This window comes from Hypomesus transpacificus, chromosome 12 (genome assembly GCF_021917145.1).
Source record: "Hypomesus transpacificus isolate Combined female chromosome 12, fHypTra1, whole genome shotgun sequence".
In the NCBI taxonomy this organism is placed as follows: domain Eukaryota; kingdom Metazoa; phylum Chordata; class Actinopteri; order Osmeriformes; family Osmeridae; genus Hypomesus; species Hypomesus transpacificus.
The window spans coordinates 3,003,953-3,028,325 of record NC_061071.1 but is presented as its reverse complement, the minus strand read 5'-3'; the positions used below and the strand labels follow the sequence as shown (position 1 = coordinate 3,028,325).

At 44.4% G+C, this 24,373-nt stretch overlaps 1 protein-coding gene across 1 annotated transcript in view; it reads right to left on the bottom strand.

The window, feature by feature from the left end:
• Window positions 1-21,011, bottom strand: part of LOC124474586 (zinc finger protein GLI2-like) — a 48,493-nt gene extending 27,482 nt beyond the window's left edge. The window contains exons 1-2 of the mRNA XM_047030890.1: window positions 20,515-21,011; window positions 13,856-13,969 (exon numbers count right to left, since the gene is read on the bottom strand). Coding sequence (XP_046886846.1) covers window positions 13,856-13,952 — 97 coding nt within the window. The 5' untranslated portion in view covers window positions 13,953-13,969; window positions 20,515-21,011. The remainder of the gene's footprint in view (window positions 1-13,855; window positions 13,970-20,514) is intronic.
• Between the last annotated feature and the right edge of the window lie 3,362 nt (window positions 21,012-24,373).

The window sequence follows — 24,373 nt, the reverse complement described above, 5'->3', positions numbered from 1 at the left end:
TGATAAAAGGTAGGCTGTCGAAAGAAGCCAAGGAAGAGTTGTACCTGGTGAATGAGAGCGATAATTAAAATACAATGAATTAAATTGTCGCTACTGGGGCTGTCACGGTGCTCCCTTGCTAACATTCATATTACCCTGCTGAAACCTTTTCTTGGGGGCGGCTGGGATTACACTACAGAGAAGGCAGGAAGTAGCCAAATGGAGAATGACTCCAATGGCCCATCAGTAAATTAAACCCAAACCTAGTTCATCTGAGAAAAAAACCCCTGCACAAACTTCTAAAAATACCACAAGAAGACAAGTGATTTGCACATGGCTCTATACAGCCTGCTGGGAGGTATCTTAGTTAATAAGGCTGGATCCTCAACTCACTGACTAGTCTCTGTGATGCGGGATGTTGGAGGGAGGGACAAGGGACAATGAAAGGAAAACAATGGCAGGACTGTTCTGAATGATGTGCTGTTCTTTTCTTCTCCTCCTCCTCATTGTGTACGCTCCTGGCGGTGATGGATGATGCGCGGGGCACAAATAGCCGCCTGCTCCCGGCCTCGGGCCTCTTGACGCTCCCGGGACGCTCACCAGAGGCGGAGAGAGCTTTCTCCAAACACACCGAAATAGAGCTCACTCACAAACCCCTGTCGTCTCAGCACTCCTCTCAAACGCTCCTCTCACTCTCTGGGACGCCGCCCGTGACCTGCCAGGTGAAATGTGCAACTGCGACTGGATGGGAAACAAAGGATTCTGAGGTGTGTCTATATTTATGACAACGTCCCCTGGCTCAGTTTCCCTTTTCAGTTTATTTGTTTGCCCCCGGACACTTTACTACTGGGGGGAAAAACAGAGTCTCTTCCTTGCTCCCAGGGATGTTTGAAGAGAACTCATGGGTCTACTCAAGATGGAGAGCTGTACTTGGACTAAGCCCTTCAAACAGAGCCTAGCTATGGGCACTCTCAGAGAACAGGGTGCGTGGAGAAGACAGCTCCTATTCCTCACTGGGGTTATTTGAGATTATCGGTGTGAAAGCACGCATATGAGTCGATCGGCCTGCCTCTCTCCCCCCACTGTTAACCTCTGACCCCTAGGTCTAAGCTTATCCAAACGCTATCCCTCCAAACAAAGAGCTTCTTCACGGTGACCTGCCCAAGCACTCTCCCTCCCCTCCCTCCATCTTTCTCTCTGGCTCTCCCTCTCCATTATAGAGGTGTGGTCAGGAGGGAGACAGAGGGGGAATTGATATTCTAATCCCCACAGAGTCCCTGCAGCTCACCACACAGTGTAGTGGACATTCAGAGGCTATGAAACTTAACTAGCCTGTTCCAGTTGACACAGCTTAGCGTTCCTTCAACCGGCCTTGAGGAGGCTAACTCAACCAGGGACTTTCTCGTAAAAAGCCAAATGAGAAGCAGCTGCGGGGTGCGGATGCCCCCGGTACGTTTGGATGCCTGTGCAGAGACTCTGCAAGGGGCATTGGTCACAGGGGGGGAGTTTTGGCGGGAGTGGGGGTGAGGAGTTCTTCACAGCTGGAGACCCTCTCCCTGACTGTCTGCTTGGGGGCCGCTTGAATTTGTCTTCAAATGCTTTTACATCAAGTGTGTTTTACTAAATAAGTCCTTCGCCCTCATAAAAGCACAACTTTAATCCACCCCCCTCGCCACCCGCCCGCCCCCAGCACGCCCCGCCAACACATTTTTCCATCCAGCTGTGTTTCTTTACTTGACTTTTCTTTTTTCTTCTTCTTCTTCTTCTCGAGAGTTTGCGGTGTGTGTCAGCGAGGGGCTGTGTGGAGCTGCTCGACCCCCGAGGCCCCGGCCTCCCCGACAGAACCATGCATCTCTGCCGTGACCCTGCTTCACCGCTGACTGTCCCCACATCTTCGTGACTTCATCCCGCAGACCGCTGTCCCCGTCACATCCCTCTCAGCGCTGTGGCTCCCTCCGGCTCCACAGACGGGCAGCTGCCCACACATAAGAGCACACCGCAGGGGAGTGCAGAGCAAGAAGAAACGGCCAATCCACCCCCCCCCCCCCCCCACCCAGGCCTGGCCCCCTCCATGCACTGTTACACGTACAACTTAGCCTAGGGATCTTGGCACTCCCAGTGTGCTGTTCATGCGCCCCGATAGCCTCCACAAGACGCTAGTTAAGGTCTGTCCACGGCCTGAAGTAACACCCTCTCTCTGGCTCGTTGTCCAGCTGAGCTCACTAGCCACAAACACTCGCCGAAATCTGTTTAACATTCGGGCAAACATTGTCGAACGAGCTTGTGCACACTTGCAACAATACGCTGGAGCCTCCTCAGCACTGTGTAATATTGATCTAGCGCTGCGTGCGGGGCCTGGGCGGTGCCCGGGCGGCTCTTTCTAAAGAGCGCTGGGACCTTCTCCTCCAGCCTCTCCAGCGAAGACTCTCCAAGAGGCTCTCCAACACATCCCCAATGGGCCACCTCTGACCCCCACAATTCAGTAGCTGAATACCAATGGCAGGGGCACAAAACCAGGCAAACAGCGCAGTGTGTCATGATAAAGTGCTTACTGAGGGAAAAGGCTGCCCACACAATGAGAGCGGAGCACACAATGAGAGCCTGAGTCAGACCTCTCATCCCAGGGAGGGAGATCAACAGAGGCCTTGGTGACTCCACACTCCGACAATGAAGAATGACGCCACAGGAAGTGATCACTTCGTTTCACTTTCAGGCGCTTTTAAGTGCAGGTACTGATACTAAACGTGGGATGTGGGTTTAAAGGTGCCGCCAGGAATATTGGTATTCAGATGTAAATAGAAAATCGAGGGCTATCTGTATATTGACAAAGTCTTATACTTGGCAATGATTCTCGTTTGTGGTTGGTGGTGACCCACTATGAATGATGTGCATAAATAGCTTTGTGGCCCTTTAATAAAAGGGATATAGTATTAATGAGCAGAGCCCTAATATGCATGCTTTGCTTTCTGACCTTATTCTAGTCTGTGCTTGGCCTGGTTTGGTGGCTAATTAGCTTTTACACACAACCATCCAGTAGAAGACAAAGCGTGTTACTCCTACAATTAGTTCATAGGAGAGCCATTGGCCTTCTCCAATATTTAGAGATATTGCAAACCCACAGCTTCCATTAGCCCCATTTTTACTTCAACCCCTAGAATACAGACAATATGACAATTCAATGTTCAAATTTGTTCTCAAAAAAGTTTAAAGCACTGTTCATTCTTGTGTAACAGAACAAGTCGTGTTTGTTTCCAAATGAGGTAAGTATTTTTTTTTCCCATTCATTACAACCAATAGTTAGCAGTTCTTGGTTGTGCTGTGAGCCCAGTCATGGCGCCCGGTATTGCCAACCCAAGCCTAGTTACAGGACCAGGGCCAGGACCAGGACCAGGACCAGGACCAGGACCAGGACTAGGACTAGGGCCAGGGCCAGGACTAGGACTAGGGCCAGGACTAGGAACAGGACCAGGACCAGGACCAGGACCAGGACCAGGACCAGGACCAGGACCAGGACCAGGACCAGGACCAGGACCAGGACCAGGAGTGCTGAAGTACTATCCAAAACAGAGGGCTGGTTCATTGTAACTACACCACAAGCCGGCTGGTAACAGTACAGACAGGTTGTCAGGCTGACTATGATTGATTTTACCTGTCAATGATAAATGTGTCATTACACCCACTTCACTCATCCTCTGTGTACTGTTGCACACAGAATTGTTTCCACTCAGTGTGACTTCTGTAAACTGTAGGAATAGAGAAGTACTTGGACATTCCAAAGATTTTAAGGAGATGAAAATTATGTTATTTAAAACCTTCTAACCTTCTGTAAACCCATGGGTTAAGAGTTGAAACCTTTGAAGTAATTGTAGATTAAAAAGTGTATCTCCATCTTATTTTTAGCATGCCGTTGGTGTAATCTGAACAGCTGCCAAGTCATTAGTAGAAACAGATCAATCACTCACTATTTACTCTCTCTTCACCCCCCCGACTTCACCCTCTCAGCCCTCAATGGAGGCCCATACCGTGGGCAACCATGCCACTTCACTCAAGTGCCACTGGGTATTTTAGTTAGCTTCAAGCCTGTTCCTGATGCATGATCATTCCTGTCCTAGGGTAGCCCTTCAGGCCAGGCGGAGGAGAAGAGAGAGGGGGGGGTGGAGGCAGTGGTAAAGGAGGAGAGGGGGAAACCACCATTACAAAGTACAGAGGAGTTTATACAAAGGTGGGTCTTTTGTCAGGCAATAGGGGAAGGGTTGTCTTCAACTGGGAGCAATTTGATCATCATCATTTTGTCTCAATAGTTTTTTTCTTCTTCTTTAAATCCACTGAAGCTAGTAGCTAACCTCCATCTAGAGCCATGTGCCCTGACAGGGAGTCTGGAGTTTGACTTTCTAACCACAACCATAACTACACATCAGCTTACCATAGCTAACCATGACATATGTCATGTAAGTGTTGGATGCTCATTGAACTCATTTAAAAAAGGATGATTATTTACTTTCCTTTGAGCGTGTAAGCATATGTGCTAGCGGATGCCAACTTTAACAAAGCGCCTTTTCTAGAGGCCCAAATTATTTTTGTAGGCTCTCTGATGGATAGAATGAGACTGGTTAATAGGAAACAATTTAAAGTAATTTGTTTATGAGGGAAAATATTCCTGAATAAGTTTAAGATGAGAAAGGAAACAGCCCTGTCTTGACAAGGTTTAAACAGCAGACATGGACTACTGACGAAGGGAAAAGGTGGCTCAGGTTTTACACGGGAAAGTTTCAGGATCTTGTAACTGAAACCTTACAATTTTCACTCTGGCTGTGCTGGTTAAACGCATTACCAGCCTGACAATTTGTGATGATTGCTAATTAACAGACACATACATAGCTTTACGTTGATTCTTACTGTATGTGAGCTTTGATTCAAACTGTGCCAGTCCTAATGAGTGGTTATTACTAATCTCCAGCTGTTTGCCCTCACAGTTACAAGGCAATTAGTTTGCCTCCTCTTATTTCAAATAACTGGATATGTGTTCAATGCGCTTTCAATGCCTCTGAAGTTGTATATTGCCATGTGGATAGAGTAGAGGACAGCGTTTGTTTACTTAACAGTAATGCAACTTGGAATGTCTCAAAAAGGATCCAAATGGACATTTCATCGTGGGAATGGTCCAAGAATGATAAATGTCAATAAAAAATGACCTCATTTCCCGATAGATCGAATATCCATGTAATAAGTCAGATTTCCCCTTGATTGCCGTGCAAAGATAAATTGCCTGGTGGAGGCAACATTTTCCTCTCTGTAGGGGGGAACCCGCATGGGAAACAGGCGTGTTACCCCTCACCGCCTTAAAATCCAAACCGAATCACATGTCATTATGATGGACAACTGAACCAGGGGGGCTGAATGGATGTGGGGTCTTATTGTTGATTCAAACACAGCCCCCTGTGCCCCACCCACCCGGGCTGCCTGCCCCCTGTGTCTCCGCCTCAACCCACTGCTTTCTCATGTCCTCCACCCCCCCCCCCACACACACCGTTCTTTCCTTCTTCCTTTCTTTCTGTCTTTCTTTCTTTTGTCAAATGGAATTAGGAACGGGCACATGCTGAGTATGGGAAATATTTCCTCATCAACTCTTTGTGCCATCCTTACCTCTTAAACAAAACATTCTTCCATTGCTTCAGGAATAACTGAATGGAATGTGAAAAATATGGTAGGAATCATCATTAGTTTTTGTAATATGGTTTAAATACATATGTTTTGGTCCTTTGGAGTAAAGGTCACTGAATACTTCCACAAAACCTTCACTAATGCTTTTCTGGAGAATAGTTTCATTAATGATCCAGTTTCATGGCTTTATATATTTATGGGGACAGAAGAGGCACAGGTCCACAGGCCCAGGTACTTCCTCACCTCTTCCATGTCAGAGTTGCAGTGCCAAGAGTGTATGGCTATCCATTGTGAGGGGTGTCAGACTGAACCCAGCGCTAGCCCACAGTAAGAGGCTGGGCTGGAGCTGGGTTTGGTGTTTGTCTGGACCATGCCACTCCTCTCTGGGCCTGATGCCTGGTGCCTGAGAGTCTCCCTGACTGGGAGAGACCTGAGGCATGACTGGAGTGGAGGAACACCACCTAGAGCTCAGCCAAACCTGACAGAGACATTCATTCCACAGGAACGTCAATGTCAATACAACCCCCGGATAAAACATAAAAATTGCAAAACTGGAAGAAATGTTTTTTCGTCTTTACACCCAAAACCTCACTGGAGGGTGTCTTCCAGTCTCCTTCCCTAAATCCTCTCCTCGAACACCCGTAAATTCACTCCCTCCATGATGCAAATGAGGATTGTGCGGGGCGAACACGCAACACAAAGGCGGCCTCTCGCCCCACGGACCGCGGTGATTTGTTAATGCTGGCTGGTGCTTGATGGCTTCTGTTCTGGCTGGGTAGGCAGATCAGATCTGTACCACATGAGTGGACATGTAGACCGGTTGCCTGGTGTTCCTCCTAAGACCCTGGACCTCTGCTCAGAGGGAGGAGCCAGGGGAAGATCCACAACTCCCACAGAGGGAGGAGCCAGGGGAAGCTCCACAACTCCCACAGGGACACAGGCTTGTGAGAGGCTGTAGGAGGAACAGTCTCTCTCTCTCTTTCTTTTTTCTTTCACTTTCTGACATTTAGCCTGTTAATGCCATTGCCAGAAAGAGCCTGAGCACAGTAGCACGCTTACCGTACAGGAGAAATAGTATGGTCTTACATGGCCAGACGAATCGTGATCCAGCAGGTTCACGTTCCCTGCCTCGGAGTGGGACACAGTATCACGGTGAAGTAACCCTCAGTTTATTGTACAGGTCACAAGTTAAACCAACACATACACACACATGTGGTGTTTTCATTCCGCCCAGGGCAGATGTGTGTGTGGGTCTGAGGGCCGCAATGAAAACAGCCTGGTCGGTCAGACTGGTCTGAGGCTAGACGCCTTGGCCCGGTCCTCTCCAGTGTCCCATGCCCTGACCTGTTTACACAAGGAGGCACAGCACTCCCCCAGGCCACGCTGACTGCAACCTTCCGCTCAGCTCTCCTTCTCTCCCACTGTCTCCTCCCTAACTGTTTGTTATTACTGGGGTTATCCACAGGCTGTCAGACAGTGAGCTAACACTGGCAGGCTGGGCCGGAGCTCTGAGTTCCAGTGCTCAGCCCTGGGGGAGGGCCGGAGATCAGACTGTGGTCTGGGTGCTGCGGGGCGCCCACGTTTTTTTTTCTTCCGGGGTGCGTTCCATACCAAAATGATTGTTTCCTTTCTTGTTCCCTCGTTCGTCGTCCTTCACAAATGAAAGACAGTGTGCGAATGGCACAACGTATTTTTTATTGCACATTTCCTTGTACTGTATGTGTGTCTGTGAAGTGAGGCTGAATGAGAGAGATGGCGGGTTTCTGAGAGGAAAACACAGTGCTTATCTGAGCTTGGTCCCTTTAGTCTTTGATTGTCAATGCTGCTCTGCCCATCTCATCAGCAAAATACCTTAAACAGTAAGGGATCATTTTCAGCAGTGAACAGAGGGCAGTAAGGGACAAATAAGAACACACAGGGAATGGCATTCTGGCTCTTGAAAGAAAAGAGAAAAGGAGGTGGGGGAGCTTGCCTTAATCCCCTAAAGCATCCATATATCGCTCTCAACATCTCTCCCAACACTTGTAAATCTCCAGGAATGTAGCATGTTGTTTTTGGGATCAGTGCATGCTAACGCTAACGGCTCTAAAATATTTCCATCTCCAGACGTAGCCCAAAGCTGACAGTTACTGTACATCCTGGGATTAAGAGGACCAATTGAACACATCGGATTTGATAGGTTTCTAATAAAAGGTTTATCTGGGATGATACAACAAGAGAATACGAGAAAAGAGTGAAAAAAAAACTAGCCAACCTTTTTTGAAGGCTTCGTCTCTATCAAACATATCCTGGCCCAGTAACAATACACAAGAAGCCTACTGTGAGTTTTCAGTTCTGGCAGTGTAGCAGTGAAAATGCTTAAAGCTTCCGGATGAAGTCCCTGTGACTAATTCAATAAGAGACTAAATCACATAGGTCTCTTGATTATATCTTCAATATCCAGGCCATTTATTCTTAAAGCTGCCCTCTTAATGAGTGGGCTCCGGCACAAAAACAATTTTTTTTGGCGCAAAAATTTAGAGAAAGACCCTGTGTGTGTTTTCAGTTTTTTCTTTTTTTTTTATCCTGCAATCAACTGCTGGCCTATAAATGGACTTAAAAATAAGAAAACACTCTGCCTTCACTTAGTATATCTAATCTTAAAGGCCCTCCCGAGCAGCTAGTCCCCCAAGTTAAATTCAAGATTAAAGAGATGAGGGCATCTTGGAAAGCTATCAAGTTAAATGTTTACAAAGAGCCACAGAAATGTGTATGTGTGCACAAATCCCATTACCAAGATTATTCTGTGTACTCTCTGGCCTCGATACAAGAGTGTTTCCATGTGGGAAAGAGGGAAATACTTTTTCCTCTGTTGAAGGGCAGTCACCTCTACACAGCATTAAACTCCACACAACTTCAACTATCTTAAACTGATGGTTATGTAATATGGAGCAATGGATTCTACCATTTTATTGTTTTTAGTGCGGGGTATTTCAACTCAGACATTTATCTGAGAGGAATTCTCTGTCTTGTTTGGCTATATTATGTTTTCCAAGTTAGATCCAGAGCTGTACCATGCTGGAATATTCCCTCCAGAGGATGAGAGGGTTGTTATGAATGAGCAGCTAGTCTGGGAGCAGCTATCTAAGTAAGCCTTCCCCAATGTCAGGGGGCTCCTTTCTCCTGCTGCTTCTCACAGGGCCTGTGAACCCACCCCTGGAAGGGCCTCATTTAGACAGAAGGGGGAAAAAAAGAAAAGAAATTCCCTTCTCAGGAAGATTAGTGGCCGTCCTTTTGGACTAGGAGGTGGACGCAGAGCTTTTTTGGGCGCATTTTTCTCTGCCAGCGGCCTGACCCCCGAGTGCTCCCTGTGCAGCTCATGTGCAGCGGAGGGCCTGCGCATCTAGCCTCCGTCAATTACTCACTGTCGCACTCCGCTGAGGTGATAAAGAAACTGTCCTTATCGCTAACACACCTCTCTTAAAGCACTATTTACACAGCCAGCCTCCTCTCCATCCATCTAGCCATGGTCCCTTTGTCTACTGTGGGGGACTCCTCGAATCAAACTAATCCTTTCATTGTCTCTAATGAGCACCTGGCCAAGGCCTTTCCTGTCCTGTACACCAACACAGAGCACGATGGGACCTGTGTGAACCGTAATAGCAGCCATGTTCAGATAGTCACAAAGCCAAGTCACTTAGGGAGTGTTTCCACTTTTTTTTACCCTGGAGAGAAGCCGGGGTATTAGCAAAATATCCTCTTTCTGAGGAAGCGGGATTTAAAGATGAAGATATCTTCATTGTTTAGGCCCTGCTGGTCCTGCTAGAGCAGTGGGACAGTGAGGCTGTTTAGGCCGGGCCCCGGGGCCACCAGTGCAGACTGGGAGGTGCTAAGTACTTGGCATCCTCCCTATGGACCCACCCGACTCAGCAGAAAGAGGCAGGTGGGGGGTGGGTGGGGGGAAGGAGGGAGGGGGGGCGTACGGAGACTCATACGGAACCGCATCAATCTCCCTTTCAGATGACAAACTCACTCTCAGCAAGATATATGTCACGAGCCACCAAAGCCAGTTAATCAAATCATTACCAACACCCCACTCCGCTGGCCTAGTTTAGAGGCACACACAGAGAGGACAGGGAGGGATACAATAGCTTAATCCTTTGCAAACAAAGCTTACCCTTTTCCTGTTCTTAAACCATTGTCACAAAACCCGTACACAAAAACAGAATAATGATAAATGTGCTGTTTACACCTTGCCAGTCAAAAGGAGTCAAATAATATATAGTAAAAAAAAATAATAATAATACTGGTAGAATAAGGGAATTTGCGTATAATTTACAGAATATATGACTTCTGTAAATGTCCTCAGACGAATTTGAATTCATAAAAATCCATGAAATCCCATAAAGACTTCCAGTCTACACACGGCCCCTCTCACCAGACAGATGCATGCTGTCAAACGAAATACAGGCCCTCATTTAAATTCATTAATGGGCTGCAGTCAGAGCCCGCTGCACAGAGAAGAATGTGTGTGTGTGTTTTGGGGGGGGGTTCTTGTCCTAGACCAGGACACCAGACCAGTCTGGGCCAGGCCAGGACAGTCCAAGCCCGGCCCGACCTGGCCATCAACGTCACAGTGGAGGCCATGCCTCAATAAACAACCCGGGCTACAGTCCAGAAGTCACGGGCCAGGTTTTTACAGGCCCATTTCCATCACCTCCACCTAAATAAAAACAGAGCGAGGAGCTATGGTTCTCAGCCGCGGCGGCCAGAGGACTATCATCAAAAGGACCAGACAGAGCCCAGCACCTGGGCCCATTTTAATTGACTTGCGCCGTGTTTTCACTTTCAAACAAAGTGACTCTTACTTGAGTTCATTATATGCATCCCATTTCCATAGACCTCTGGGAGCCAGACCTGGGCTGCTAACATAAAATAAATGACCGCTCCATGATAAATGGTTCTATTAGCAATCCAGATTGTTAAACTCTGATATAACAGATCGGAGGGGTGCGGTGGGCCATTCGTTTTCCCCCTCTGCACACACAGAGAGCTGTAAATAGCGTGTTTTTTATGTGTAAATAACATATTAAAACACGGCATTACCGTGTCCTTTGATAGTGAGGAAATTGTTCTGAATAAATAACGTGGGATGGGAATATAAAATGGGCCGGCGGTAATAGGAGCGTCGCCTGCTCTCAGAGGTGGGCATGACTTAGGTGACAAGAAATCTGCGGCCCACGGTAAACTACCCAGTGACAATAAAGAGCAGGAACAGAAGCAGTATATTACAATTGTCTACTTTTCTGCTTAGCCTGCCTGGGAATGCGCTCTCGGGTTCAAGGACCTTGTCTCTTTTCCCGCTCCCTCTCATACTGCATATTCACTTATCTGTGTCTGGCAACAGGAATAATAATGCATATTACTGTGATAAGTAATTGCTCTGTCTGTGCGTAGTGGCAGACAGCAGTGGCCCCTCCGTTGAGGCTGTGCGCTTGGAGTTGCTTTGCTGAGATCCTATTGGACAACAGGACACAAGGCTGTTTCGGGGTGTGCGAGTGCATGTTGTTTATTGAGATTTTAAATACGTGGCATAAGTGATAGTAGAAGAGTTATGGAGAGCCATAGAGATACAGGTTTAAAACTCCTGCATGATAATGATGGTGATTATACAGTATGTCAACATTTCCTTAACTTGTTGAACTCAGATAGGACAACAAATAGAATGGGTACTATAGCATGCAAAAAATTGTTAGCTATGGAATGACTTAGATTAAGATATTTGATTTGAATATCATTAAGAAATACGCTTTGTACTATGCAACTCACAACATGCACAATAGTTAAACATTTGTTTATTCGACAATTGCTGAATTTGAACATTTACAAACGAGGGATTGACTCATCCACTTTCCTCGATGCTATATTTCCTATCCCATTCTCAGTGGATCTCAGTTCACTCTGAAATTAAAACCAGGAAGGTCCATGTGGGGCATGGATCACACATACTGTTGCTATGCCTGCCTGTGTACAGCTACGCCCAGCATCATGTCATCTATTCAGGCAACTCCCATGACCCAAGTCCAGGGGGGACTGGGAGCAGCCAGCCAGTCAGCCTGGATGCCAGCCCGGATCCTGGCCGAGCAGGGAGACAGAGCTCCAGCCTTGTCCCCACAGAGCCCCCGAGCAGGGCTGAGGTGGTGGGGTGGCAAAGGGTGACATAGGGCTGGAGGCCAGTGGAGGCCTGGTAATAAGAGTAGCTCTCTAGGCCCCCTTAGGAAGTTAAATCAACCTTGTTTGAAGCCCCTCTCAGAAGGACTTAGCCACAGAAGATGATTGGCCAAGTGAAGGCCCTCACTTCAGAAGGCAATATTCAAACCAATGACCTCAGCATGTGTGTGAATTGGTTCCATTGAGTAACGCTGGTGGGATTAAATGGAAAGGGCTTGAGATTCTGGGGCTACAGGGGATCAAATGGTTTCCTAATTACCATATGCTTCAAGATCTGAAACGTATCCTTGACAACAAAAGGTGAATTGTTTAAGTTTCCATATCACAAACCACACTATACACCCTACTCACGACTGATGACTTCAGTCATGTAGTCACTGAACAAGTGTCTGGTATAAGTGAAAGTAAGATATTGTGATGTATGTGTCCTACAACTGCCCATTTAAGTCTCTGTCCATCTGTTTGTCCAGTGTCCTACATTGATTTGCTCTTGTAAACAATTCTTTGCCAATTCTTGATAGTGGCAGGCCACCAAGACCTTCATTAATTATGTCACTAGATCACAAGTTGTATTACCACTTCAAAAGTAACCTTCAATTTCTTTGTCAATCTCTAAAGGACAATTCCTTTCATGGCACTCTCAGCTATGTTTTAGTTATTTATAACTTATATTCTCCGGAGGTAAAAACAAGGTCTTTCAGCCTCATAGGACCAGGATGTCATTACACACTCACTGACATTTTTAAGACATGTATTCTCTGTCTCATCCTCCGTCATCTAATGCCAAACCACGAAAATAATTGTTTTCGTCAACATTAAAATGAATGTAGTCCACACAATTGTATCAACAGTACAGTATGACTTATTACATGAAGGGAATTTTCTTTGACAAAGTGTAACTTTGGTTGCACTGCCTTGTTGTAGAGGTTAATTGATGTAGAGGATAATACAGCAATACTTCTTTACAGATAAACATGTCCAATACCAAAGATATAAACTCTAAAAGAATGTTACTCTAGTCAACCTCTTCCTCTACTGAATCTTTCTTCAACAAAACGAATTCACTCCGTGTAGCACCAAAGAGACTTATAAAAATCAGTTCAGGGATACACAAGTTGGGCATTTTTTTCAGGAACAATGCCAGAATTGAGGAAAGAATTGCCTATTTTAATCTTTGTTCCGTATTTAACATTTAATGAATATTTCTTTATCGTGGCAGGCCACCAAGACCTTCATTAAAGAGTAAAAAAGTCACTAAATCACAAGTTGTATTACCACTTCAAACGCAGCCTTCAATCTGCATCTTTATCAATCTCTGAAGGACCATGTCGTCCACAGCTCCACCAGCCATTTTTAGTAATTTATCACTTTTATACTCTGGAGGTAAGAACAAGGTCTTTCAACCTCATTATACCAGGCTTTCATCACAAATTCACTGACATCTTTAAAACATGCATTCTCTCCCTGTCTGTACCCCCTGTGGAAGAACAGCTCTGCTCTTCTCCATTAATTTCAACACAAACATCCATTTTTACCTGCACTGGCTGTTCTCCTCATATTAAGCATTGATCAGCGTTTATGTCTCCAAATCAGGCCTTGGTAGCCTCCCTGTCTGTTGGACCCTGGTCCCAGTGACTAAGCTACAGTGAGATAGTGATCTACCTGCTCAGTATTAATGATGCTCTTTTACAGCTGGCTACATTAGGATTCCTATCAGTGCTTTACTGTAAGTCACCTCTGACTGTGCGGGTGCTTTTGGGGAGCCTTATCAGGGACGATTAGAGCCACGAGCAACTTTTCCCCAGACAGCATTTTATCTTTGAAATGTATATTTTATGGGCATGTTCTAGCCTTCTTTGACCTATCTGTCTCTGCAAGACCTTGGCTTTTGTTACGTTCCGTGAGAAGGGACTGCGAGGGACGTCTTTGTGTACAGTTGAACTTGCTTTGGCATCGTCTGTCTGTTGAGAAATAGACAATAGGTTGTAAAGGTGAAAAGTGTTACCTCGGTGGACTGAGGGGGACGGTTTCTTCGGAAGGTCAGTGAAACCACTTCCCTCCATTTTGTCTTTTTTATCGGTGTTCGTTGTAGAGGTCTCCATTGTGGACAGACAGGGCTCTGGGTTAGACAAAAAGACAACAAATGCACAGAAAGTTATGTACTGTGGATACAGTGTTTGAAACAGACTCAATGTGCCACGGACTACATTATGTACCCTAGTATGTCCAGCCCAGGCCTAGCCTAGCCTATGACTATTACTTGTACCCAGTCAGTGTCCTCAAGCAGTCATCTAAACATGAAAACGCTCCGAAGCCTGTCAGTTTATCTTTGCTGAACCTACAAGATTATCCTGTGTGGAGAGCAAACATGTTGTGGTTTTATACTGAAAGAAACCCCTCCTCCTGTTCCTTATATCAACACACCCACAGACAGGGCCTGGGTGTAGCTCTCAGCCAGGGGGGCTTATCCTTGCATGTCATCAAAGCTTGTTTGACTGCTGACCTTTTTATCAGCAATGCTTGAATGGATTGTGTGGCTTGCTTGCAAGAAATAATACTATTTTATCTCTGCAGGTGCAGTAAAAGCAGAAAAGAGAGAGAGATAATAAATCCTGAAGTACATCATAGCCTGTGTACGACGTGGTGATACGTCAAAGGCTTTTTGTTTGACTAGGTTATCGAACAGGATATGGGGGCGGTCACATATTAAAATCCAGGTAGAGGAGAGAGCAGCTGGAGAGGAGACAGGGTCTGACCGGACTCTGAGAGGAGGACGGCACCCGCGGCCAACCACACAGACAACTTCCTTGGTATGTTCCACTTTCACTGTGAAGCCCAACCTGTGCGACAGCAATGACTCCTGTTATTCACAGGTTTCAATTACATTCTTAGGAGTCTCATTTTCACAGACTCGGCTACAAACCCGGCCAATGAACTGAATAGTCTTTTGCTGTGAGTGTATAAATGGTGAGTTCTCTTTACGGCCAGTGGAACAAGGCGGGGGGGAAGTAAAAGCCTGACGGACAGCTTTGTCTGGGGTCTTTATTGGGCTGATGTCACTGTGAGACAGTGTAGCAGGTGTGGGGGTCGGGTAAGGGGGTCAGTGAGACTTTATTGTTTTTGTAAGTAGACTGCTTTGCTAGGCTTGTTTAAACAGACTCATTTTCATTAGCGTGTGTAGAGTTTTATGACACATCCACACACACACACACACGCATACACGCACACAAACATATATTGTACACGTCCACTGTCGAGGCGTGTTCAGTACAGTACTGTATATGTTTTATCTTTCCTTTTATTATTTCAGTTGGGTACATACTGCGCTGGTTACCATGAGAGTGAGTCCAGCAGAGGTCCTCCTGAGAGGCACAATGAGCTGTCACCTCCCATTGTCAACTATCATTACCTCTAAGAGGTCAGACAATGATTCATTTAAGCAAGACAACAAACAAAGCCAGGCTCACAAAAAAAGTTATTTATGAGAGAACAACAACTCCTGAAGCGAATTTCCCATTCAGCCTGGTCTTTGTGTTGAAATCAATGCGTGTTTGTTTTAACACCTCATCCTTTCACCCAGGTCCTCCACACTGCTGTTCACTGGCTTCACTTTTAGGAGTTTGAGAAAGGAATGCTAACACATATCAAAGAGCTCTCTTGTTTGAAGACCTCCAGACTCCCTACGGTGCTCCTCTCCCTCCCCTCTTAGCTATGGCAGTTTTGAACAGGTACTGTATCTATGTATGCCCCTTGTGTCTTCCAACCCCCCTTACCAAACTTAGATAGAGCTAATGACTTCATATGATGCTATATTAGCTACGTTCAGTGTCCAGCCATGCATTGAAACAAGATATAATTCAGCAACTGTATAAATATTTTAAACATTCGTAGTCTACTGTTATGCACTGCCTGGAATTTCCAGAAGCGTCTAAAGTGATCAAGATCAACCTGTGAAGACCGTGATACATGGCCTGAGTGAGGAGTAAGAAGGGACTGCGATCAGGTTAAACCACTTCCCATTTCCTGTAGGAAAATAAACACTTTCATTCAGAAAAAACACAGCTGGATTTCAACCTGCACGGCTAGGCTTTATAAGAATACTTCCTTTATTCCTTTGTCCCTGATATGAACTGTACCTGATTTAACTCAGCAGTTGAATAGATATTTGATGAAATCACCCAGGTCTAGTGTAGTGTGTTTGTAGAGAGCCTGACTGTACAAACTGTGATATTGCATGCTTAATGAGTGACAAAAATACCCAGGTGTATTTCTAGTGAGTATTCTGACACAAAGTGTGTATGTACAGTATTACTCATACAGAAAGTTCCGGGTCCTGAAATTCAAATGGCCTGCAGAGAGAGGGTATTCCCTATGTCTGGAAAATGGATGTGTCGGAGTTCCAGGTGCACTCTTCTTACAGGAGTGCAGTTTGGCTCATCACAGAGTATTACTTGCTCGCATCCCACGAACGATCACCCTGAATTATTACACCACGGCCTGTCAGCCAAACAAATGGCTCTGTCTGAACTCTGAAAGGTCACGGCGTACAGGAGTAAAATCACAGAGCACACAGTCAATTCCTCTGCTCTGCCTCTCTGCGTTGGTCTGAAGGGGCTCTTTCTGGAATTTATGGCTAGGCTTAGCTACATACATATTCTTCTTTTGAAAAATGGCAATCGCCACTAAGCAAGGGCAGTTCAAAAATAGACACCAAGGAAGCATCACTAGTTTTTGAAAGAATGGTTGTGCAGTGGTTAAAAAGACAATTGTTGGCTTTCTCCTACATGGGTCTCTGGTGTTCTGGAGGGAGTTGGTTTTTGGGTGGTGGTGGTGGTGGAGTTGACTAAGACGGGCGGATGGTCAAGGGGGTTCCTGTGGATACCAGCCCACCCCCTGCCTGGGAGACTAATATCCTGTGGGTGATCTCCCCAGGTCCTGCCAATACCAAACAGATGTGTGGTTTTTAACTCTAGCTGCACTTCACAGGAGAAATCCCCTACTGTAGGATTTAGCCTGTCTCTCTGACTCAGCCTGCTGAATTATTGCCTCTTGAGAGCAAAAAAAAGAACCTCAAGACAGGACAGGAAGTTCTTCTCTCAGTACAGAACATGAGGGTTGGCTAGCTAGCTAGAAGTTAGCATGCAGGAAACTTCAAGATCCAGGCACAACTATATATCCACCAGAGCGAGGTCATCTTCCTTCCCAGTCATTCACCTCAATACAGTCATCATTCGCAATATCTTTTTTCATAAACAGATTTATTTTGTTTTATACTTTAAAATACTACATCACTGACAGAAGCTCCTTTACAGATGAAATTGTAAAATCATAATTCTGTTCACTTTACCTAATCAACACAATATCAACCTCATAATCACACTCTCAAACTCCCATCACAGTGAGTCCGCCCTTGGCCGATAAAACCCAGACTGTAACCCTGTCAGCCCCAGCCCCAAACCGGTCACCCACCAGCTTAGCACTGCACACAGCTTACCTGCAAGGCAACACTAATAGGCTCTGACACCCACGAGAAGCCAGGCAGGCCCTGGTGCTGGGTTAGAGGCCTTCAGTCTGGGGCCTACCTCTGCCTCTGACAGTCCCTCCCTTCCCCAGAGGGAGAAGGGCCTCCGCAGGACCTCCGGCGGGTCCTGACCCCCCTGCCTGATTACCATGGAGAGCCTTGTGGGGAGAGGAGGGACTGATTGCTAAAGGATAACACATGACTGTGAATACCGTATGTTAAAATGGCTTACTTTCTTCTGTGTTTTAGGGAGCCTACTGGGTCTCAGCAATTGTTTTCAATGTCATCCCTACACGTATGGATCCAATGAAGAGTGTATAGGCCTGCAGGCCTCCTTTGAGTTGTTCTCCTATTTTGTAGTTGAACAACTGACAAATACGTTATCAAATATCATGATAACTTCCTTAGGAGAAGTAAATCATGATGTATTTTCCTCGTGGAAGCTCTTAAACACAATAGGACTATGCCAAAATCCCTCACAGTTCAACAACTCGCAGGCGGCGTTTACTGGTGCTCTCATCGAAATTCTGCACACTTCTTATTGTACACTTTTTTCCCAGCATGGGGTACGTCTATCAGTGACATCACACACTCACTTGGGCCTGATGCTGTCAGGGAGAAAGTCGAGAAGATCATCCAATAATGCCGTCCCCTTCAGGAATTAATTAGCTGATGAATCAAAGCCTGCCCACTGGAACTATAAGTACACACCCCATTTGATGCGAAGGAGAGCCGCTCAGGCCCCAAGTGTCCTGTGGACCTTTGATTTCTGCTGTCTCTTGGTGTTTCTGTGATGTCGTTGCATGAAACACAGCTCTGTTTTCATCTTGTGTAATTGCCTGAGTGTGATAGTGGGCTCTTTCAGTCGGATGCTCTGTCTTATATCATGCGTCCATCCTTAATTTGATACCAGAAAATTGCTTGGAGGAAAATGTTCTCTACGTTACTATGTGTGAAATGATGTCTGTGGACTGTGTGTGTGTGTGTTCGTCTGTGCGTGTGAACCGTGTGTGTGTTTGTATGTGTGTGATCATGGTGGCATCCCTGAGGGAAGAGACAGTTGATATTAGCGCTATGCCTGCCAGGTATAGCTGATTACTGCTCCCTGCTGAGGAGGTGAGAAACTGGAGCTCAGAGAGGCTCTGAAGATAGTGTGTGGCATGGTGCCGGTGTACAGTTAGGATCCCTTTCTTAAACATATGAGACAACAGTCATGAAAATACTGTGAGAAGGATGATAGTTTGCTTGACATTCAATACCTGACAACCTGTCTAGAAATACAGACTAAACCAGACTGAACTGATTTTGAGTGTAATTTCTTGCTCCATTAAAACTGAAGGTTCATGCCCAAGCAAAAAACAAAAAACTACAGGTGATGCTTTTGGCTGATCTTAAATACCCCCAAAGCTCTTGTTAACTTGTTAGAGCACAGTAATTACACAGCATACTTTCTGTCAATGGTGCCAGTCAAGCTGTCAGTCCTTGTGTTAAGCCAGTGGTGTTTTCTATTCACATGGCAAACCCACAAGAACAACTTCCTCAGCCAGAGAGCTTAATTGGCCCAGTGTTGTTGTTTGTGGGGATAAGAGACTTTTGAAATCTCTCAGTGGGGAGCTTTACTCACTTTTCATTCACATGTATACCACTCCTCTACCCTCCAGCATGCCAGACTCCCTCTGCTATCACACGTTTTTCAAGCAGCAAGAAAAAGTCCCCCCTCTTTTACGATGTTTGGTTCATTAAATCTTCCACAGATCTCCCGGAGAAGAAAACTCTAAATCAATAAAGGGAGCCAACTGGAGTGGAGACGTGTGAAAATGGTGGCAGAATGGCGCTCAGTGAGATGAAAGTGACATCCCCGTCCTAGGTTTGTGAGGATGATGACCGGAGTCCCAGCCAGCCTGAATAATGTGAAAGGCCCATCATTCCTTTACATCTTTTCACTCAGAGCTCCCTGACTGCTGGAACTCTTCATTCTGCACAATGGCAAATGCACTAAAACTTTTTTTCTGATGCAAATGACCACGACCGGTCATTCACATAAAAAAACCCTCTTCCCACCACTATCACCAAAGTATCTTTAGAATCTGAGTGGGACAGAAGATAGATGGACCAATTCTAATTTATCTCTGCACTTTTACTTTTCATTTTATATTCATGCCATGCTATATTATATTAAATATCCCATATCAATCTATTTAAACATAAATTTAAATCAATAAAAGACAATCCCCTGCACAAGCTTGTGTTTGTATTTTAAAAGCATATAAAATCCCAGATGTATCTTCTGTAACCCTAATTGACAACAACAAAAATGAAGAAAATGTAACAGCTGAATGTCCTAACAGAAAGGTCAAATGTGACCGCAAGCCACATAGCAGAATAAAGTACTGTGGTTGTAGAATGCCTTTACAAGTGGCAATACAGTACCATCTAATAAGCTACAATAAATAGTGACTTAATACATCTAAATAGCATCAAGTGAAGTTGTTGTAAACTGGTACAGCAGGCCTCTTCTGTTTTTCTCTAGGTCATTTGCTGGTTAATAAAGCATGGTAAAATAAACACACAACAAACTATCAAAACTTATTTCAAACATCAGATCTATTACCAATGAAATATCCTTTATTTTCAGTGCTCTATGTCAGATTCATGCAACAACAAAAAAAGTTACTTTGAGAAGTGTATATTTGAGACGTGTATTTGTGTTAAAGTGAGAAAGTCGTTATGTAGAAAGAACTTAACGGCGTGACAGCAGTTGTGTGTTGCCTCCCCTTTTGAATGCATGTCAAATATATCAAGTTGCATGGCAGAATTCTTGAAATTCCAATGTCAAAACACATGAAAGTATAGATACAATTTAAGGTCATTTCCAAGCAGTTTCGTCTTGTGCATTGTGCATGGGCTTATTTGTTCATCTGTTCATTATACTTTCTAAATATACTTATTTCTTTACTTCATATTATGGTATAAGACATTGAAGTTCTGTAATTAAAAAAAGTCACAAGTAATTTAAATATTAAAGAGCGTGTATTGCTTGAGTGTATAACGTGATTTCATTAGAATACACTTTTTAAATGATAAGTTGAGCTGGACAATTGTTTTAGGATTCCCTATACCCCACATGCATGTGTGCTGCTCACCTCAGTAACGATGGAGATGCTTTAGTCCAGACAGTGACCCGGCGTGCCTCGGTTGAGCTTGTCCAATAGGTCTTGTACGAGGCTCAGCGTTGTCAAAAACTGTCGTTAACTCTAACTTTTTCGATGAAAAGGCAAGAAATAACACGTCCCTTCCAAAATATCAAGGAAATCCATCTACAGTCTAGTCTAACAGACGCAAAAAATACTGACAAAGTTCCTCCGAACTTCGCACGAAGACAGGCTATCATTCATAAAGTTCATCAGAGAGTTTCTGCGTCTTCTCAACTCCAGTCCATCACAGACAGGCAAGGAGAAAACTTCTCGCAAACTTTGCCAGGATTGAGGTCCAGCCTGTAGACAACTTTCGTTGCTCCTTCAGATGTGTAGTAGGCTTTTGAGACTCGAGGCTGATCTGTTTTCAATCCGGTCCCCCTCTTTCTCTCCCCCTCTGTCTCTTACTCCCCTCTACCTCCCTGGTGCGTGCAACCATTTGCTGTACCAGATGGGCCGGACTAGCAGCGACGGGGATGTGAGACCGAGGGGAAAAAGTTGGGCTAAATCACAACGATGTGGAATCATTTTGGAAAATTGAGCAATCAAATAATTTCAATTATTTAAATCTATACATCGACTCTACATATGTAGAGTCGCTTTGTATAAAGCGTGTACTAAGTGAATACATTACACACACTTACGCAAATGGTTTTAAGTATTTAGGCCTGTATAGTGTTAAAGTTATTAATGTGATTAAATGTATCATTCAATTATCAAACTCACATATAGTTTCCATTAAGTTTATGGCTTAAAATTATGTTATTCTATTGTCTTAAATAAACGTTTTCTACATCAGTAATAGATAAAGATAGCCTATTCTTTGTTTGTTATTTAATACAGATTAACAACCACTAACTGGAACCACTGAATTTAATGCAGTTAACATTATGGACTTAATACATTTGTTTAAACTTCTGTCCCCTGTTCGATTTATAGGTAGGACCACTAGTGGTTAATTCAAGGTAATTATTTAGACACTAATGCTATCTTCTGTTAATTTATGTTCACTTCTAGGAGGCCAATTAGGTCATCTCATTTGCTATTTATTTTTTTTTTCTTTTTCCCCCTGTATTGAACAAAATCTCAGTGTTACAGATATATTTTCTTGAATTTGTACTGCTGCCATTTACCTTATGTAATTATGTTTCTAACTTAGTTAACTTTACCAATTTTCCACGTGTATAATTAGTGTATACTCCACCAATTGAATTTCTGTATTACAATATCTTTACATCTTGTTTGATTTAGGTATTGTTGTAATGGTGTATGGACATCTTGCTGACCACAGAAACAAGATGAATTACTAACTCAGGAACTGTCCAAGGTCATAGCTACAGGTAAGGTCCCCACATATTACCCCATTAAAAAGTCACTACATCAAGATTAATTCTATAATAGTAATATAATACTGCCCGAAAATGTGGAGGGATTATTGTTAGCTGTTACCACAAATGGAAACAAAATGGTCAGAAGTGCCTCAATTCTTTATAAAATGAGGACATCTAGTGGTGTTATTGATACACTGCACGTACGATCTAATTTATTCCTGATAGTTGGACTCATCTTTAATGTCATCAGTAACACCAAAGTGTAAAGCAAAAAGTACTTTTCTTTCTTCTTACTAAATTGATTTATGTATGTCTTGTTTTTACTCTTAAAGCATGACTTAAACATGAATCTGGATCTCTGTATGGGCTTGTTGAGACATTTGTTCACAAGGTGGCAAGTGGCATTTACCTTCTTGTGCCAGCAGGTCTTAAAAGATAGGAATTTTAACAAGTGTGTCTACATCCTGTTCCTAAAAAACAACAGTGTCTCAAAGCTGGGTGGAGGCAGAGAGGTGTCGTGTGTTTGGGCGCGGTGGCACACAGTTCACGTCTAATTGTGAGATCATAGCTCTGTGATTTTTTCCACATGATCTCATGCAGTTTTAAAAATATCATCTACCTCACTAAGATACATACATCAAAAACATATGTGGGGGTGCAGCTTTGGGTCACACTTCTAACGTTTTCATACTGTAGCAGATCATCACCAACACACACTGTTGACATTTTTCTGATTGTTGTGAGAGTAAAAGTCAATAATCAAGTTTATTCAAACAATGTGATGCACACCACACCTGCATTATAAAATGTGACAAGTACAAGTGCAAAGAATTAGGTTTATCTGGACTGTAATTAAATAATAACAAAAAGATTCCAATCATTTGATGTGTTTCCCAGAAAGCCTGAGGATTTCCATCTCACTAGCTTGTCATAGGGGAGGAATGAGTTTGATTTAATCAGTACTTCAAAAATATGTATCTAGTTCTAAGAGACTTGATACTGATGACATAGATACGTCCTCCCAGACATACAGTATTTTTTGTTGCTCTATCAGACTCTCCACCTTGACTGCAGAGAAGCCGGTTGGTTAACAATAGATTCATATCAAATATGCAAATGTGGTGTTTTTTCTATAACATTGAAATACATTGTGTTTTACTTCATCTCAGGCTAATCCATCAGCCTCGGTGTGCTAAGACATGGCAGAACAGCAGGCATGCACTATGTGGAAGTCTCCATCTAGTGGTATTAGGAATACTCATGGGAGGACCTCAACTCAAGGGTGTTCAGTGAAATCATGGAGATAAGCTCAAGGGGCTGGATTCACACCTGTATGGGTGCCTTTTCAGCTTTGAGTGCATGCGTCTGGACTTGTTTTAACTAACCTTATCTTCCAACACATGCTTAATGACCTTTGACTTTTAATATCCGGTGAGTTCTTTTTTTTGGGGGGGGGGGGGGTTCTCATTCCCTTTTGTGAATGCGTATTAAATCAGATATGCCAAATGCATGAACAATGCCCTCTCCTGCTTAAACCCTTGTGACCTTAGGTTTTCATTAGTAATTGGTTGAGACCTAAGACTCTGCAATGTTTGTTATAAGTAAGTCACATTATTAACCTTAATTCTGGTGTGAGACTAATATACTGTGCAGACCGCCGGCACAATTTGATATTGTAGTCTCGTTTCACAAAGGAGGAATGAGGTGACATCATTGGGAAAACAGCACAGAGGAATGTGAGAGCTGTTGAATGTCTATAGGACCTTTTGAAGCACGTTAAATACACAGAGAACACTTTGCCTGGGACAACGTAAGGATAATCACTTATGGGATTGTTGACTTGAACCCCCCCCCCCCCCAAATTCCTAGTATTAAGAATGTGGGTAATGATTAAGTACACAAATTCCGTAAGGTTCTTTCAACACCTCGGTCTCGAGTTTCCAATGTTATTTTCTCCTGTTTGGACCCAAAGCTTCACTGTCTTGTCCTGATGCTCCGCCAGAGTTATGTTTCCGCAGCACCAGTGTCAGCTCCACAGTGTTGTCATAAGATGTCCAGGAGGTTGGGCCGCTGGAAGGGTGTTCTCTCAGTGGCCAGCCAGCTCTGGTGGTTCCCACAGTCTCCAGGGTTCTGAGCTGAACTGAGGAAGTCTACTGGCAGAGCGCCAGGGAAAGCTACCATTCTGAGGGTCAGCTCCTATGGGCCTGTCTCGAGACAGAACACACACACACACACACACACACAAGCACTCAGCCAGTCTGACTGACACTGAACCCTCAACATGCCCTTTGTCCTGCCCCTTTCAAGGACTGTTGTCCCTTAAATCGATTAAAATATCGCACAAACATATCCAATCTTCTCAGAAGTCCTTTTTTTCCAAGAGCATGCTTTAGGGATAGGTTTGATAACGGTCGTGTCTGAGCTACCATTGCATGCCTGCTGCATGCGCACCTCTGTAGCTAGTTCGGTGGTTAAAA